At 39.3% G+C, this 17,620-nt stretch overlaps 1 protein-coding gene across 3 annotated transcripts in view; it reads left to right on the top strand.

The window, feature by feature from the left end:
• The window catches only part of dnmt3ab (DNA methyltransferase 3 alpha b), a 48,042-nt gene that overhangs the window by 25,462 nt on the left and 4,960 nt on the right, over positions 1-17,620 (top strand). For 2 of the 3 annotated variants that reach the window (XM_039667718.2, XM_039667710.2), the window contains 13 exons: positions 5,279-5,620; positions 6,414-6,572; positions 6,724-6,831; positions 6,961-7,117; positions 8,098-8,247; positions 11,278-11,322; positions 11,417-11,496; positions 12,643-12,755; positions 12,841-13,024; positions 13,981-14,065; positions 15,322-15,467; positions 16,266-16,356; positions 17,382-17,530. In XM_039667718.2, the coding sequence (XP_039523652.2) occupies positions 5,279-5,620; positions 6,414-6,572; positions 6,724-6,831; positions 6,961-7,117; positions 8,098-8,247; positions 11,278-11,322; positions 11,417-11,496; positions 12,643-12,755; positions 12,841-13,024; positions 13,981-14,065; positions 15,322-15,467; positions 16,266-16,356; positions 17,382-17,530 (1,809 nt within the window). The remainder of the gene's footprint in view (positions 1-5,278; positions 5,621-6,413; positions 6,573-6,723; positions 6,832-6,960; positions 7,118-8,097; positions 8,248-11,277; positions 11,323-11,416; positions 11,497-12,642; positions 12,756-12,840; positions 13,025-13,980; positions 14,066-15,321; positions 15,468-16,265; positions 16,357-17,381; positions 17,531-17,620) is intronic. The other variant, XM_089120502.1, reaches the window with a different exon arrangement.

The raw sequence follows: 17,620 nt of genomic DNA, 5'->3' as shown, positions 1-17,620 counted from the left end.
ATAGTCGGGTTGCACAAGAGACGTAATGTGTTTTAGCTCAAAATGATGCTTTAAGAGTTATTTAAAAGGGAAGTTTTGCTTTTGAGCTTGAAAACAAAGATCAAATGCTTTTTTTCCCATCTGTCAGATTTGGGTCGGCACCGTAAACACGTAAAACTGGCGGCAGCTTGTGTTGAAACGGAAATGCGGTGTGTGTCTTTTTAAGGATATGCAAATATGAATGAACCGAGTGAACCCACGAACCGCGTGTGATTAGTGCGCTGCCAGCTCTCGCTCGTACTCAAGGCTGCACAGACTGAAACAGGCAGACTTTTACACTTGCAATCTTAAGGAAATGACTGATTTCAGACTAAAATCATTTAGAGAAACTTGGAAGTGCATTGAAACTCTTTTAGCATGCCTGACCTCTGCTGCACTGCTAATTACCGGATTCTTTAATGGACCCAGCACAATCGCAACCTAAATGCATCCTCTATTCTCTGGACTTGAGAGGCTAAAAAGTGAACAGCTTTTGTTCAATAGCTCACAAAGTCACATCCAAATACGTAAATGCGATTGTCACACAGTGGCGATAGCCATTCATCCCCTGCCTGTTGGAATTTCAGTGTGCCGCCAGTATTTGAAGGGAATTAATTCCTCATATTGTTCAAAGTTTAAGAGAAACATCATTTAATAGTTCGAAAATGTTTTGTTCCTCAGATTGATTCCCCATCAGTTGTGTTTGAAAAGCTTGGCTTTTTACACTTCTTAAAATGTTTTATAAAATATTTTTATAGTTGTTTTTTAAATAATAAAATTATTATAATATTTTATAACTTTTTACACTGCATGTGATGTGACAATACACTATTGTTTATAACTTTTAACCAAAACTAATGCTCCCAAAACTATCATTATTGCAATGTTGGATTTACCACATTCATGCTAAAAAAAACAACAACTCATCTTTGTTAGCCAGCTTGATAAGATTAGCCTGTTGACATATTTATATCAATAACGACAATATTAATTTTACCACAGAAAACCAAACTTTTAAATTTGTAAGACCTGTATAAGATCAACAAACATGTGACATAGGCTCTGTTTTCACCCGGTACCTGGTATTAAGATGCGTTTTGGTCGATCGGTAGGTAGACAAGGGAGACACATACCTGTTTACACCTTGTGTTTTAATCCGTCACTTTTGTCCACTTTCAACCAGTTCTGTCCTGATTTTTTCAAGGGGAGGGTCTATGGGCAAGTAAATATATATTTTTTTCAGATCTTTCAACCTAATGGACAAAATAAGCTTGCGCAATTTAGATATGAACGCGTCCAAAGACTTTCATTTGCGTTCCGATAGCTGCCAGGCCACGCTGAACTCTGTGAGGGCATGAAATTAGGAATGGTGAGAGAACGTTGTGCTTGGTACATTTTTCGTCTTCAAACTAAACTTGGGGCTTCAGGTGACAAATTAAATCCTGTCCGGCTAGCGCACTTCCCATAATTTTTACACTTTAGGTGGAGAGTAGGTGGTCTTTTGCAGCTGTTCGAACACATTCAACCACGTGAGCATTTACACTACGAAAGCAATCAGGTCAAATGGGTTTTCGACTACCTCTGGAAGTGGTCAAATGTGTACAAGCTCAAAACATTTTAGACCCCATTTACACCTGTATTTAGCGTCGTCCACTTGTGATCCGATCGACCAAAACGCATTTTAATACCATGTGTAACAAGGGCCATGGTGAGAATGCAGCTGAGCCGAAACTCTCTCACACTGGCCTCAGGTAGTCCTTATAGTGAGCCCTGTGTGCCATAAAACAATATTGTTTAAGTAATGCTGTCTTTTCATGGCTATATGAACAGCAAAACATCTTAATGGCCCGACATGCACAAAGTTCTTATCTGCATTAGTTGGTTGTGGAATTGGTTTGTACTTGAAATGTCATGTTATATAAATAATTACAATAAGATTGGAAAAGCGGAATTTGCCAGAGGAGCTTGGTTAGAAAAGACGCTGGGTTGATCATTGTAATGTGGAGAGAAGCTTAAGGCTATGGGTGTTTCCTTTCAGATACAGGTAGTGCTCCTAACGCCAGTTTCAACATAGAGCTTAAAACACTTTATCACAACGTTACCCTTCTCACCATTTAGTACTACTCAATGAATAGAGTTGAAGCTGAAAAGTTTTGTTTATCACTTCCTGGATTATTCTCTGTTGTGTTCTTTTGCTTAATTTAAAGTTTTAAAGATAGCATTATTTTTTGTTCCCATAGTGACTCAATAGTAAGTTTTCTTGGTGCTGATGTAGAAAACTAAAAGTCAGAGTTTTAAATCTTATTACAGTGGCTGGAGGATATGAGAGATGGTTAACAAAATGTAAGACTAGTACTAGTTTCAAAAACAATTTCTCTATATGCATCTCAATATCTGTTTTTAAACTTGTTTTAATGTACAATATCCTATTTGTTCCTCTATCTATTGGATAGCCATACAGCAAACTAGTCTGTCAAATAGGACACTTTCTATTTTTGGAATTGTTAATAATCTTTATTTTTAATAAAGGTATTTACTCAGTAATTCAGTATTCCAATAGTACAACTTCTTTTAATAGTTGCTGTTTGTTGTGTTTTTTTCTTCGCAGTATCTTGTAATACTTTATTCTCTACTTGTGCACAACAACCTTGCCCTCACTTGTGAATGACATACTGCTTATGTTGTTATTCCTGAGCTGGGCTGTGTGTTTGTGGCCGACAAAGACTGTAAAGTACTGTACTCCTGGAACCCTCCCCCTTTCCTTCCTTCTCATCTCCCCCTTCCTCAATTTCAAGAGCCAGACTTGCTACAGTGAGGCCCCTGAAGAGGGGCATTTACAGCTGGGGGGAAAAAAAGCACGTCCAGAAGCAAATCTCCACTTATAGCCGCAGTGTTTTCCTCTCCTCCCCCAGTTTTTGGGGAGTCAGTTTTCTATTGATATTTTCATAATATATATATATATATATATATATATATATATATAAATAACCCTTTCCATCCCCCAGTGTTGACATTCTTCTCTCCCACTCACTGTACAATTTGATACACAATAGTTGCCTGCAGTATTGGCCGCCTCTGTCATTATTTGTGAGCAGTTTCGAAAGTCTTGCGGTATCTGTGATGGCTTTGACAAAGTAAGGCGTAGATAGTAAGAATTTATGTGTCAGTTTTATATAGGTGTTTTTATCATTCTCCATTCACATAGGGTGAGTGCAGCTCGTTGTGTGGAAATGTAAATTGTGTACATTTAGAGTGAACTGAGCATGTGAGATGAAATCAGTCAGGATTTTTTTACTTAGATAAGAGTTTCAGATTTAAATTTTATTCTGATTTAATCCCATTTATATGCTTGGTTTCAAATGATTGGACTAAGATTACATCAATGTTAAATCATGCTACTGGTTTATGGCAGATAATCTTATATACATATTATAGGTAGTTGTTTATTACGGTAACAGTAGACATCACGATAAAGTAGTGTTTGACGCAAAAAATATTATATTCATTAAAAAAACAAGGGAATGAAAGTAGTGTAACAGTCTTGCCCTCTGATAGCCCCTTAAATATACCTAAAATGGTATAAACGGTGTAGCAGCATTTAAACACTGTTATAATTGCATGGTATGTAACAGTGGGTGTCAACTTTTGTGCCTCTGAGGTCCCCCATTGTCAAAGTCAATATTATTAGGCGCCTCTGCACAGCCTGTGATATATCTTCTTGAAAATCTGTAGCAATGAAAAGGCCAACTAATTGATATTTACCAACTAATTGATAGTGATCAATGATTTAAACTTCAAAACATTGTTTTTTGGATCCATTTGTTACAGCAGACATTCTTTACATCTTTTATATAATCCATTTTCCATATTGCTACCACTCTGACTGCTACCGTTTTGTTTGTGTAAATGAGAAACTGTCAAATCTAACAAGTATCTTGTTCAATACAGTATGGGGTCCCCCAAGGCTCTGTGTTAGGTCCTCTGTAGTTTTCCTTGTACAGGCTTCCTAGAGGACATCAGGAATTAGCTTTCTCATTGTTATGCTGTTGTCACAGCTTTATATTTCCTCTAGTCTATACCACATTCTCAATTGTTGTTTTAAGGACATTGAAGACTGGGTGCAGTGGACAGCAATTTTCTTTTTTTAAAATACCGACAAAACAGCTTGTATTCATTGGACCAGAAACTATAAATATTGCGGCTCAACTTGTTTGTATTATGAACAGTGCAATACACATTTTAAAAAAGGACTATTTTAAGACATCTTGCAGCTCCCTTGGAGGTTTACTTAGGCTCGGTTGAGAACCACTGGTATATACAGTGCCATTGTACCGCCCAGTCCTGCAGAGATAAATACATGCTCATTTGCACAAAACGGCTTGCATACACTTAAATACTCTTTCCACCATCAACCGCTGTCAAAGACAAACAGCCTGGCACATATGGCCCAGCTCATCGAAGCAGCCAGTGAAACGATACAGATATTTATAAACTGTGGGGCTTCTTGATTTGTGGCCACATGTTTCTACTCCACACCATCATACTGTCTATTCATACACACTCACGAGCTCTTGGCTCCAGAGCCTCTCCCCCCTTTTGCGGGCTTATATGAATGTATAGCCACCATAATGGAGGGAGTGAGCTAAAGAGAGACATAGGGAGAGCTTTCTGGGGACGGATCCAACCGTTTTCTCTGCACACAGACACACACACATGGGCGACTCTGCCAGGTTCACGTGTGCTTGAGTGTAATTGGAGATGGAGTCGGACCCCAGCAGCAGAGAAAGTACAGCTGTGAAAGAGATTCACGTGCGAGTGAGAGAGAACGAGAGGACGAGAGAGGTGCAGCTGTTGGGGATTTGCTGTGAGCTGCTTAAGTCATGGCTTGGCTCGTGTCCTCTGTTTTTGACCTAATAGCTTATAGTCAGGTTGGACAAACTCGCTGAACTCTCCAGCGCGCATCAATCACAGCCGCGGGGTGAGCACTCATTGTTACGAAGTGATCGCAAACAGCATTCACTGCAATGAAAAGGGGACTGTTTTCACAGGTTTCTGCCACTTATCACACTCAAAGGGGCGGCACTTGTGCTTTATCAAGAGGATGGGGATATTTGTGTTGGCACGTGGGATTAAAGAACTATAAACAAACTGAGCAGTCATCATTACTCAAGCGCTGAACTGTGCTATTCTCAGGAAAGCCACTGCTGTTCTGTGTGCTTTACCTCCTCCTCTTCCTGTCCCGCTGTTCCCTACGTTGCAGGCAGAGAAGAAGGCGAAACTGGTGTCTGCGATGAACTCAATGGAGGACCATGGCGAGGTAGAGACGGAGCCCCAAAAAGACAGCTCCATAATCACCGTCCCACTGCATTTTGGTCCACCAATGCCGCCAATGCAGCAGCAACCGATACAGCCTCAAGCTCAACCTCAGACCAACATCAAACCCCAGCCTTCTCCTCAGAAGCAACCTCCACCATTCCAACAGCAGCAGCAGCAGCCTACAGATCCAGCCTCTCCAACTGTTGCCACCACCCCAGAGCCCGTTTCTATAGGGGATGGAGACAAGACCTTATCCAAGTCCGCTGACACAGAGTCCGAGTACGAGGTACGAGTAGCTTCCTCATTATCCTCATCGTAATCATTTTGAAATAGTATGCTGTAGATATTCTATGCTTTGTGTAGTTCGTTCTCCAATTGTGGCTTATTTGGTCAGCCGGATAAGTTCCAGGATGAACACGATATTTACTGTTGTTCAAAGAAAGCTTCAAGTCATTATCAAAGCAGAAATGTAACTTTTGACAGTGACACCTGCTTGCTGATTCCTGGAACTTATCTGGCTAACCAGATTTGAAAGCCATGTTTGAACATTTGGGTCTGTCTTTTGCTGAAGGGTTTGTTTCATATGTAGATTGGGGACAATTTGAAACTATAGTAGTCCAGCACTTTGCTTTAAAGTGTGGTCACAGTAGAGAAGTTTCTACAAAATTTGTGGGCAAAAAAGGTCATTTGTCTATTGTCAGTAGTTTAGAGATGAAGCACAGTGTGAACCCTTTGCAAAATCTGCAGATAACTTTCACTCTTACCACCCACAAACATTTGCAGAACAACGGTAAATGTGACCTTTAGACTTAAAAGCACCTTGTGAGGATGGTTACACCAGCATTTTAGCACAACAACTGTGGTTAAAGTCTCATGATTCAAGGTTGCCCATTTATAGCAATCACCAAAGAGTTATTTTACAGACTGAAAGTCAAGACAGTACAAAATAAATAAGAGGGGGGTGGTTTCTGGGGATGGTTTGACAAAGGTAAGGTGATGAACAGTACACATTTAATTGTATTTATGTCAAGTGATTGAAATAACAAATTGATCCTTTTTGTGGTTGTATCATGTTGCAGGATGGCCGAGGTTTCGGCATTGGTGAGCTTGTGTGGGGAAAGTTACGAGGTTTCTCCTGGTGGCCTGGACGGATTGTATCCTGGTTGATGACTGGACGTAGCCGGGCGGCTGAAGGCACCAGATGGGTCATGTGGTTTGGTGACAGCAAGTTTTCTGTGGTAAGTTTGTGGCAGAAGGTGTAAAACAAGTTTAAAGTTCAGGAAACAATTCAAGTTCATGCGAATACATTTTCTTTCTCTGGTACTCAACATTATGCTACCATTGCTGTTGAGAAAGGTTGTATTGTTTTGTTTCCATATTTTCTGGTAGGTCTGTGTTGAGAAACTGTTGCCTTTGAGTTCCTTCACCAACGCCTTTCACCAGCCAACCTACAATAAACAACCAATGTATAAGAAAGCCATCTTTGAGGTGCTACAGGTAGGAATTCATTTGTGGTACGTTTAACTATTAAACAAAGCTCTTTGTCTCTAGTTTATTGTTCTCTTGTATATTAAATTCCCTATTAATATCTCAGATTAGCATAAATCTATATGCACTTCCTTGCAGGCAGCCAGCACTAGAGCAGGCAAAACCTTCCTCGCATGCCCGGAGAGTGACGATACTGACACTTCTAAGTCAGTAGACATGCAAAACAAACAGATGATTGAATGGGCCATGACGGGATTTCAACCCACAGGACCTAAAGGTTTAGAGCCACCTGAAGGTAAGACTGCTGCGATTTCTTTTTGATATACATATATCAGCTTGATTTGCAAAGGAAAATGTCAAACTTTTTCAAAAGGATTGTTTTGCCCAGAAATGAAGTTTCTGTCATTTACTCACCCTCATGTGCTGCTATTTGTTCAGTGGGACACAAAAAGAGTTTTGTTTATTTTTTAGTCGTACACAAACTTATATAATTTTCATGCATTTCTATTACAATGACAAATCTTACTGATAAAATTTGTTAATCTCCAAAAATGCACCCGCTCCCAACGAAAAGCACCATGAAAGTGGTCCCATCTTCTGAATTCCAAATATAGCTTTTTGTGGTAATTCAAATAAAATTTAAGCCATTATAACTTCCCCTCCAGTGAACTTTTAACTCAAGAACCTGATACATTTGAACATGAGACCTGGATCAGTGAATGAATCGTTCATTTGAGCCTGTTCTTCTCATTGAACCAGTGGATGGGATTCACAAACTGAACTGATTTGTTCCCAACTCAATCACTCAATAATCGACAGCTCACTTGAAGTGAAGATTATTAGTGATTAATGACTTAAATTTCTGCACGTTCCTCCCTCAAAGCTCATTATGGCTTCAGAAAGCTTGGAATTTTTAGTGAACGAAAAGGTTGATGATCCTTTTTTGGTGTTCACTATGAGTTTCTCCATGCTATAAAAGTTAATCTTTTCTTCAATGTTTTTTGTTTGTTTTATTTAACATAGTTTTTAACCAGAAATATGTAATCTGGTGAGATTTCAGATAGTCTCAGTTCCTCGGTTCAGTGATTTTTAGGAATTTTGACTTTTGAGTGCACTTTTTTATCCCTTAAGCCTGTACACATGCCAGTCCTCCCGGAATTTAGCTTGTAAGAAAATACTGGTGAAATCTAAACAATCCTGACCTCTGGATATTTACATAGACACACCACATAATCCATTAACGAATATCTATACGTACCATTGTGACTTTTTCAGAGGAGCGTAACCCCTACAAGGAAGTGTACCCAGAGATGTGGGTGGAGCCAGAGGCGGCGGCCTATACGCCCCCACCAGCAAAAAAGCCCCGCAAAAGCACAGCCACAGAGAAACCCAAGGTCAAAGACATCATCGACGAGCGAACTCGAGGTGAGCTCTCACTCAGTGAGGTCAGCGAGTTCAAAGAGTTCCTCACTCGTAAACACACACCCACACAAGCTAAATCAGGATTAGCGCTCTCATCTGCTCTGTCGGCAGAGTAAACACTGGAGGGTGTGTCTGGAACTATGACAGGGGTCTGAGCTAATCTTACAAGTTTAAAGAGACATGTTTTGTATTGAATTATGGCACATGTTCAAACATAGCTTTTGTGGATAACACTTTTACCTGCATATTATCCTTTTGTTATTGTTATATTAAGAAAATGTATGCCCATGTTTTAAGGCAGGAAAACCTAGCGGTAGTAATAAAGAGAGGAGCTGTTAAATCAGCATGGAGCTTTATTAACCAACCAAATAGAGGTAAACTGGAGCAGACTTGCACCATCTCCTTTGTGGGTTACATAAAGCCAAGAGTTTCACTCCACTTAGAACAATTCAGTTGTTCATGTAAAAGGCGACATGGTTACATTGTACTTATTAAAATAAGTACTGAGTAATATTAATTAACTACATGTACTTATTATAGAGTTATGTTTAGGGTTTGGTTTAGGTTTAGTTACTTGTAATCATGCATAATTTATAGTAAGTAGTACATGTAGTAACGTGTAACTACGTCCCCTTTAAATAAAGTAAAATAAAGTCTTATATTGTGCATTAAATGTAATAGCAAACTATATAATTAATATAAAATATAATAAAATATACAGTACTGTCCAAAAGTGTGTAACGTTTAAAATAAAAGTATTACTTTCAAATAATAATAATAACAATTACTGACCCAAACATTTTAAACAGTTGAAAACAAATCCTTTCATTCATTCATTCATTCACAGCACTCTTGCTTCTTTGTTTATTTGCGGGCGGGAGAAAGTAATATAGAAAGTAGTTGAGAACGTCAGTTATAACGACCCACGTATTAAAAAATAGTCGGGTTTCCAGCTTTTGGGCCCAATCTGGCGATCACAGACATGGGGTTTGCAAATTGATCTATCTGCGGGGTAAGAGATGTGCCCAGGCTTATCTCTGCCTTCACCTGATAGATCCAGTGCCTTCTCTCAAGGTTTGGAAGCACGTGCTGCAATTCCTTCCGCCCTGATTGAGGCACAGACACGGCAACTATCTAGTTCTGAGGAACTGGATGCTGTCAGTGTCGATGCAAGAGATTCTGAGGATTCACTACCTCAGTCTCATGCATTTGAAGAGCTGGTTGAGGCTGTGACAAGAGCGGTTGAAAGACTTGACTGAAAGTATTGACTGGCCAGCAGATAAACAGGACGTTTGTTTCAATAATAAACTGGACGAACGCTTCCGACCATCACGGTCACAACCTCAATGCCCGGTCCTTCCGTTTTTTCCACAAGGTGTTGAGACCGTGGGAGAAACTGGTTTCATAAAGAGTGTATAGTACACAAACATCCAATTATTCCTCTTTATCTAACTATAAGGAGCACGGTTATGGGGAGATGCCAAAAAGTAGAAGAGACGCTTGTGAGCTATCTCTTCCCCGAAGCGGTCAGGAATTACCCACTTAGCCAGTCAGAACCACATCATCACTAGTGGGTAAAACTTTTTCAGCCACTGGTCAGGCTGCAGCATGCCATCACACAGTGTCGCTGCTGCAGGCCTACCAAGCTGAACTGTTAGGAGACATGGATGAGGGTGGGAGAATTGGCCCTGACATAGTTTGCAAACTATGTCGAGCCACAGATTTATCTTTCAGGGCCACCGAGGAGACGGCTAAATCCATCGGCCGCTCTGTGGCAATCTATGGATGCGCCCGTAATCTTCGGCAACGCTGTAAATTTAGTCGTCGAGAGGTTCCAGGAGGCAGCAAAGCAGGCGGCCACTTTCCAGAAGCTCCTACCGCGTTGCTCTCATGTCACCCAGAAGCAGAGTGTTTGCCTCCCGTGCTCCCCCCGCAGAAAGGCTGGGGACAGGGAGGGCGCTCTCACCCGCAGTCTTCGAAGGGTAAGACGGATCTGAGGACCCTCATTATCTCTAAGAAGGCTGCTGGGAAAAGGTCTTGACGCCCGAGGGCTCAGGCCAATAAGGGCAGCCCACCCGAAGCGGAGCAGTCAACACCTCATTATATGTTGCTTGTCTCCCTTCGGTGCCCTCAGGGGACTGTTCTGCCAACCCTGCCACCTGATGTGCTGCAGGGCACAGCGGTCTCTGCCGAAATGTTCGTGTCACAGATCAGATCTATGGACTGGTTTACATTTATATAGTGCCTTTCTGGACACTCAAAGCGCTTCACATAGAGGGGTTGGGATCTCCTTAACCACCACCAATGTGCAGCATCCACCTGGATGATGCGACGGCAGCCATATTGCGCCAGAACGCCTACCACACACCAGATTACTGGTGGAGAGGAAACAGTGATGAAGCCAATCAGTATATGGGGATGATTAGGAGTACAGACAACACATCAGTATTCGCCTATATAAATCACCAGGGTGGTTTGGGCTCGCATCCACTTTGCAAACTGGCGCACCAAATCCTCCTGTCACTCAGAGCAGCTTACATCTCTGGGGCCCAGAATGTAGGAGCAGACATCCTGTCGAGACTGTGGCTGAGGCCCTGGGAATGGAGGGTGTTAGGCCAGCTACAAGTGGATCTGATTGTGTCTCGAGAGACGTCTCGCTGTCCACTTTGGTTCTCCCTCCCTGAATTTTAAAAAATTAACATTAATGTGCAACTGAAAAAAATGACTCCAAACCTTGCATAATTTTTTATTCAGTTTAACTGATTTTCAATAATTCATCTGTCTGTCATCAGTTATTTCTGACATATTTAATATGTAGTACCACTACAATTAGGAACATTATTTCAGTTCATAAAATTAATGGCATCCTTGTAAAACATTGTTTTGAATATTACATAATTGTCAAAGTGATGTAAATGTAAACCACTAGAATTTCCGTTAAACAAGAAGTCAGGTTGAAATGAGCCAAATGTCTGAAACACTGGAAGATTTTCCAATATTTAAATGTCTTTTTTATTGTCTGTTGTTTTTCAGAGAGGCTTGTATTTGAAGTTCGTCAAAAATGTAAAAACATTGAAGGTATGTATTACTCATACACATTGAGAAGTGTTTCATTGTTGACTGTCAATGTTAGTCTCTGGTAAAATCTCTCTCTCTCTTTGAACACTTCCAGACATCTGCATGTCCTGTGGCAGCCTTAATGTCTCCCTGGAGCACCCGCTCTTTATTGGCGGAATGTGCCAAAGCTGTAAGGTAAAAGCCAGGAAATTCCTGCTTCCTACTTCCTAAAGCACTGCTTTGTTTGCCCACTTGTAATTTTGCCCACTTGTAATTTTGTCATGTCCATTTACATTATTGGCAGATGCTTTTTTTGTCAGTGACTTCTAACAAATGTTACACACTGGGTGCTGTATTCGATCATTTGCAGGGATATAAAGGCAAATCATTGTGCCAGTAGGGTAGATTAAAATCAAAACTAAGACAAAATGAGTCAACAAACTAGGTATCACACATACAGCAAATACAGTCAGTTATTTAGTAGTCAGTGCAGTTATTAGATAATGCAGTTTGTTTGTTAGTGGAGTAAAAGATGTTAGCTGTAGAGAGTTATACTAAAGTTAGTAGAGTAGGAAAATCTTAAAGTTAAAGTGTGCAATTTTATTAGCTACATATGTGAGCAATTTTTTACAAGGACAACTATACATTTGTTTTTAGAAGTTGGTCATTTATAACATTGATAGTCTTGAAAGATTGTTATGGGGAGGTATACAACATTTGCAAAAACAACCCAGAAAATGGCTCCAATATATTAGTTTTCGATTACTTTCGATGTTTACAAGACTGAAAACTCCGTGGATAAAAAACAAAACACAAATAAACCACACACTCGGGTTTATTGGCTAGTTTACTTTAGTTTGTTTTATTATAATACACAACTTTCACCCAAACTGAATAATTAAAAACAAGTTTTTACTGGGTAGCCTCAATCTCAATCTAATCTTAATGAGACTTTGGTCTGACATTAGCCAGGCTACTTTTTTAGATTAAATTTAGTCATTAAGTAGTACTATCTTACACTTTAACAGAAATCTAAATTAGTAGTTTCATATTTTATACTGTACATTATAATGTTGTGTTCTTATGTATTTAGAAAATAGTGTAGATTTTGAATATCAACCATTTAAAACATCATTTTAATATTAGCCAGAATTGTATTGTAATATATGAAATTAATTGAGATTATCTCACAAGTATATCGTATAGGTTTCTGTTTTAAACAAATAAAACCACAAAACTTTCTCCTCTGTTCTTAAACAGTTCTGTTATTCCATGTTTTTAGTCAACCATGTATTCTTCTATACAAACTAACTAATATTTAATCTGTTTGTCCTTTCATAGAACTGCTTCCTAGAATGTGCGTATCAATACGATGACGATGGCTACCAGTCGTATTGCACTATCTGCTGTGGAGGGAGGGAAGTGCTCATGTGCGGAAACAATAACTGTTGCAGGTGAGATGAGGTAATATTTACATTTTGTTCTTCAATCCTGCATCAATCCCATTGGTGTCTCCATTGTTTTTTCGGTCTGTTGCAGGTGTTTCTGTGTTGAATGTGTGGATCTGTTGGTGGGGCCCGGCGCGGCGCAGACAGCTATTAAAGAAGACCCGTGGAATTGCTATATGTGTGGGCCGAAGGCTCAGTATGGGCTGTTGGAGCGCCGGGCAGATTGGACTTGCAGACTGCAGCACTTCTTTGCCAACAATCATGACCAGGACTTTGTAAGTGACATTTGTCGGCTGAAGACTGCGAGAGTAAACTCTTTTTACATTTTGAATATGATTCCCAGGCCTAGAAATGTCATGGACATTTCTGTAGTCAATAGAGATTATTCTAGTTAAAGTATGTTCAGCTCTAGAAATTACTCTTTTTCTGTGTAGTCTCTATAAAATGATTTTTGAAAAAGCCTATCCATGGAAAATCATGGAAATGTGAATCTTGAACAGTAACCAAGGGTTAATGGAAAACCTTTTTGGCATCACACTGTGAATGCATGCTATATGACTAAAGATTCCCAACCCTAATACATTTTTTTTCTTATTTACATTAAAGCCATAAATAATAGACTTTTTCAATTTTAGCGTTGTTTGAGCAGCTGTGACAATTTGAATCAAAACCGGTGTGATTTAGTATAAACGTGAATGGTTTGAGAGTTTTATGATGTAATTATACAACTCCTAAACCATTTGCTTTCCAGACCATGTGAAAGAGCAGCTTAGATAACGGCCAGTGTGCTGGAAAAGCAGCCAGAGAGTGTTACAGTCACAGTGCATTGTGCATTGAGTACACATCTTAACATCATAGAGTTTTAGCTTACACACCCCACTCTTTAAATCGGTTACAGCACAGGTTAGCGAGCGGTTGCTATTGTTAGCGTTATTGAATACTACAACGTTTAACAAAGACCAAAGATAAGCAGCCACACTTAATCACAAGAAAATGCTAAATGAAACTGGCCGGCGATACTGCGGTTAGTGTACAGGTGCTCAACAATAACCCCTTGTTACTGGACTGGTTTAATGTAAAGGCCTCTTTGTTGGATACAGACAGTATGTACAGACAGGCGCTCTTTCTTTACCAGAGCAGTGTGATTTAAAGGTCTTATCTCTCTGTCCTTCTTGTCTGTCTCTCATTCACCCCCCCCCTCCTTCATTTCATCTTCTTTCTTGTCTTTCAGGAACCACCAAAGCTCTACCCTTCGGTTTTGGCAGAGAACAGAAAACCGATTCGTGTCCTGTCACTTTTTGATGGGATCGCAACAGGTTAGTGAAGAATGTCCGCCCTTCCTTTCATCCTCTCAGCAGAAAATAGTGCTGATCACGTTACACTCATCCTGGCTTTTAAAGTGCACTTTGCTAAACTGTTATACTGGCCGCACATCGATACTGCTGTACTGCTTATGTTCGAATGTGTGATTTTTATTATGAGGATTAACGGCAGAGATTTGACCCTAGATCAGGGATAGGTCTTGCTTAGCTCCAACCCTGAAAAAACTCACCTGCCGGTAGCCCTAATAATCCGGAAAACATTGATTAGCTTGTATTTTGAATAGGATTGGCGCTAAACTCTGCAGGACAGAGGAGCTCCAGGTCCTTATTCGTACTTAAAGGGATACTCCACTTTTTTTGGAAATAGGGTCATTTTATCACCCCCCCCCCCCCCCCCCCTGAGTTAAACAGTTGGATTTTGCCGTTTTCGAATGTATTTAGACGATGATTTTTTTTATATTTAGAAGAATATCAGTAACCAGACAATTTCTGATCTCATTGACTTCCATAGTATATTTTTTTTCCTACTATGGAAGTCAATGAGACCAGAAACTGTCTCGTTACTGATAATCTTCTAAATATCAGAAAATCGGCTGAATGGATTCGAAAACAGTAAAACTCAACTGTTTAACTCTGGTAAAATAAGCCTATTTCCAAAAAAGTGGAGTATCCCTTTAAAGCCTGATTATTATGTGGTGAATGCTTATTTGGCGGGCAAAAGAACGATTTTTCTTCCACTATAATATCATTTTAAGATGTGTTCACATATACCATTGTTCTGTGAATTTTCAGGATTTCAGCAAAATCCTATCAATTTCAAAAGGAATGTACTGAGTCTGGAATTTACTGTGAGTGCGAAATATTTCCCTATGCAGATTTCGCATCAGGTTCAAGTTGCCAACAGAAAGCTGGACAATTTTAGCCAGCAAAAGGTTTGAGTGCACCTTTAAACCTAACAAGCTGTCAACTTTTAAAGGAGATTTGGGCATCTTAGGTGTATATGTAGCAAAGACATTTGTCATACCTGAAGGAAATGATCCAGTAGCATTTCCAAATACACCCCCCTCCCCCCCTCCCCCATACTCTTTGTTCATGGGTGCTCAATTCTGCACCTGGGTTGTTTTGAGCCAATCACTTGAGCCGTAAATGCCATGTGACTAATACTCTGACATACTACAATTACAGTGTTCAACAATAAGCACAAAAAATATTTTTGTTTTTGATTGTTGTTGGGTTTGGGATTATTTTAGGGCTACTGGTTTTGAAGGAGCTGGGTATCCAGGTGGAGCGTTACGTGGCCTCAGAAGTGTGCGAGGACTCCATCACCGTGGGCCACGTTCGGCACCTGGGACGCATCATGTACGTGGGTGACGTGAGAAACGTCACCCATAAACACGTGAGTATGATCCTTCACCCCAGTTTACTGTTGTTCCATATGAAATTTATTTCAAGGCAGGGTTTACCATCTTGGTAACTTGTTGGCAGCTTCTTTTTTTTACTGTACAGCTCTTATCTACTTGAATTTAAAATGGTACCATGAATTGACTTTAAATTCTGTCGACTTGGCAAACTTTCTTTCGTTTTTCTTTAAATGGTGTTTCTCCTCTATGTTCATACTTAACAAAATACTTAAAGGTGCTGTATGTATTTTTGTTTTACTGTAGTACTAAAGCATAAGAATACCATAATATGTTTGCAGTAGGGCTGTACTCAACCAAAGAAAATCTTGGTCGACTGAAGTCCTGAAATTTTCGACTAAAAATGACGTTAGAAAAAAAAATGTTAAATTAATTAGCTGTGCATTGTGCGCCGTAATTTGTCCGCCTAAATGAATTATAAATAAACATAAAAAACTAGTAGGTTTGCATTATATTCAATCGTTTTTGACCTAATTATTTTGCACTGAAATGAGTCTGACACACGAGTCTATCGTCTCTGACAGCGTTGCATCACGTGCACCTGCGCAATATAATGCCCTATGATTTCTAAAAATAGTACTATGTTGTCAACTAGTGAAATCATAACAAGAACTGTGGAGGAATATGCAACATAATTTAGACAATTCTTTTTATAATAATAAGTTATAACTGTCAGACACTATTTCAGCTATCTGTCAATATTACATACTGCACCTTTAATACACTAATTTTCATCACTATATTCAATGTTTCATGTTTATTTCAATATTTCACAGATCCATGAATGGGGTCCGTTTGATCTTGTCATAGGTGGAAGCCCATGCAATGACCTGTCCATCGTGAATCCAGCTAGAAAAGGTCTCTTTGGTAGGAGTATATTTAGCTGTGTGTTCTAGTCTTATGGTGCATCATGTGCTATGGTAATTATGGTAAATACCAAAAGCCGACGTCTAAAATGCACATGAACACCCCCTCATGTGGTATTTACCACTGGGCAACTCGTAGAATATTTTGATGGACGAGTTGCCGAGATGAGATAACCTTTAACCATTTCAAAATGGCGGAGAGCACCGCGAGAGTCGTGAATGGTAAAAAATATATACTATGATCTAGAAAATATACAGCATATTATTTACCTTTTGAGTTTTTATAAATCATTTTCTTGCTGTTGCAGATGACTTAAGCAATCTAAAATAGTTTTAGCTAAATAACAGGTCTGGATCTCCATCTTTTTACCACATTACGACAACAAAAGCACTTGAACGCAACACACTGGTAAATACCAGTTCACAAGTGGAAAATATCCTATTTTCCATAGCACTTGAACGCAGCATTAGTCAATGTAATTAGATGTGACTAGTTTCACACACTTATACTAGCATTCACATGTTTGGGGGCAAAAAATATTTTTATTAAGCAGATATGCATTCAATCTATTAAAAGTGATAGTAAAGACATTTATAATGTTATAAAAGTTTGTTTTTTTTTAAAATGGGAAAAAATAATAGTTTAACAGTTTTAACAAAAAGGTTAAGCAGCACAATTTCTTTTTATTAACATTGAAAATAGTAAGAAATGTTTCTAGAGCAGCAAATCCACGTATTATAATTATTTCTGATCATGTGGTGTGAGACTGGAGTAGTGATCCTGAATAATCAGCTTTGTCATCACAGAAATAAATTACATTTAAAAAAATATGTTACAATATTACTATATATACAATATTACTGTATTTTTGATCTTTCAAAAGCATTTAAAATTAGCATCCCCAAACGTTTGGATGTTCACTTATTTTTGAAACAAAGTTCATATCTGTGTACATTTTCATGATAATTGTCATATTGAGTTTCTGTCTTACAATCTTGTTTTTGTAATCCATCACACTCTTTCAGAGGGCACGGGTCGGCTCTTCTTCGAGTTTTACCGGCTGTTACATGAGGCCCGACCGAAAGAGGGAGACAACCGGCCGTTCTTCTGGCTCTTTGAGAATGTGGTGGCCATGGGCGTCAGCGACAAGAGGGACATCTCACGCTTTTTAGAGGTGCACTATTGACCATGTTGCATAAACAGCCGCAAAGTTAAGAATTAGTCTAGTCTACTTGGGGCTAATCTGTCTTAGTTTTCGGATTCA

Source organism: Pimephales promelas, chromosome 15, assembly GCF_988280905.1.
Source record: "Pimephales promelas chromosome 15, fPimPro1.hap1.1, whole genome shotgun sequence".
NCBI lineage: Eukaryota > Metazoa > Chordata > Actinopteri > Cypriniformes > Leuciscidae > Pimephales > Pimephales promelas.
The sequence above is the reverse complement of the archived record's forward strand: the minus strand, read 5'-3'. Positions and strand labels throughout refer to the sequence as shown.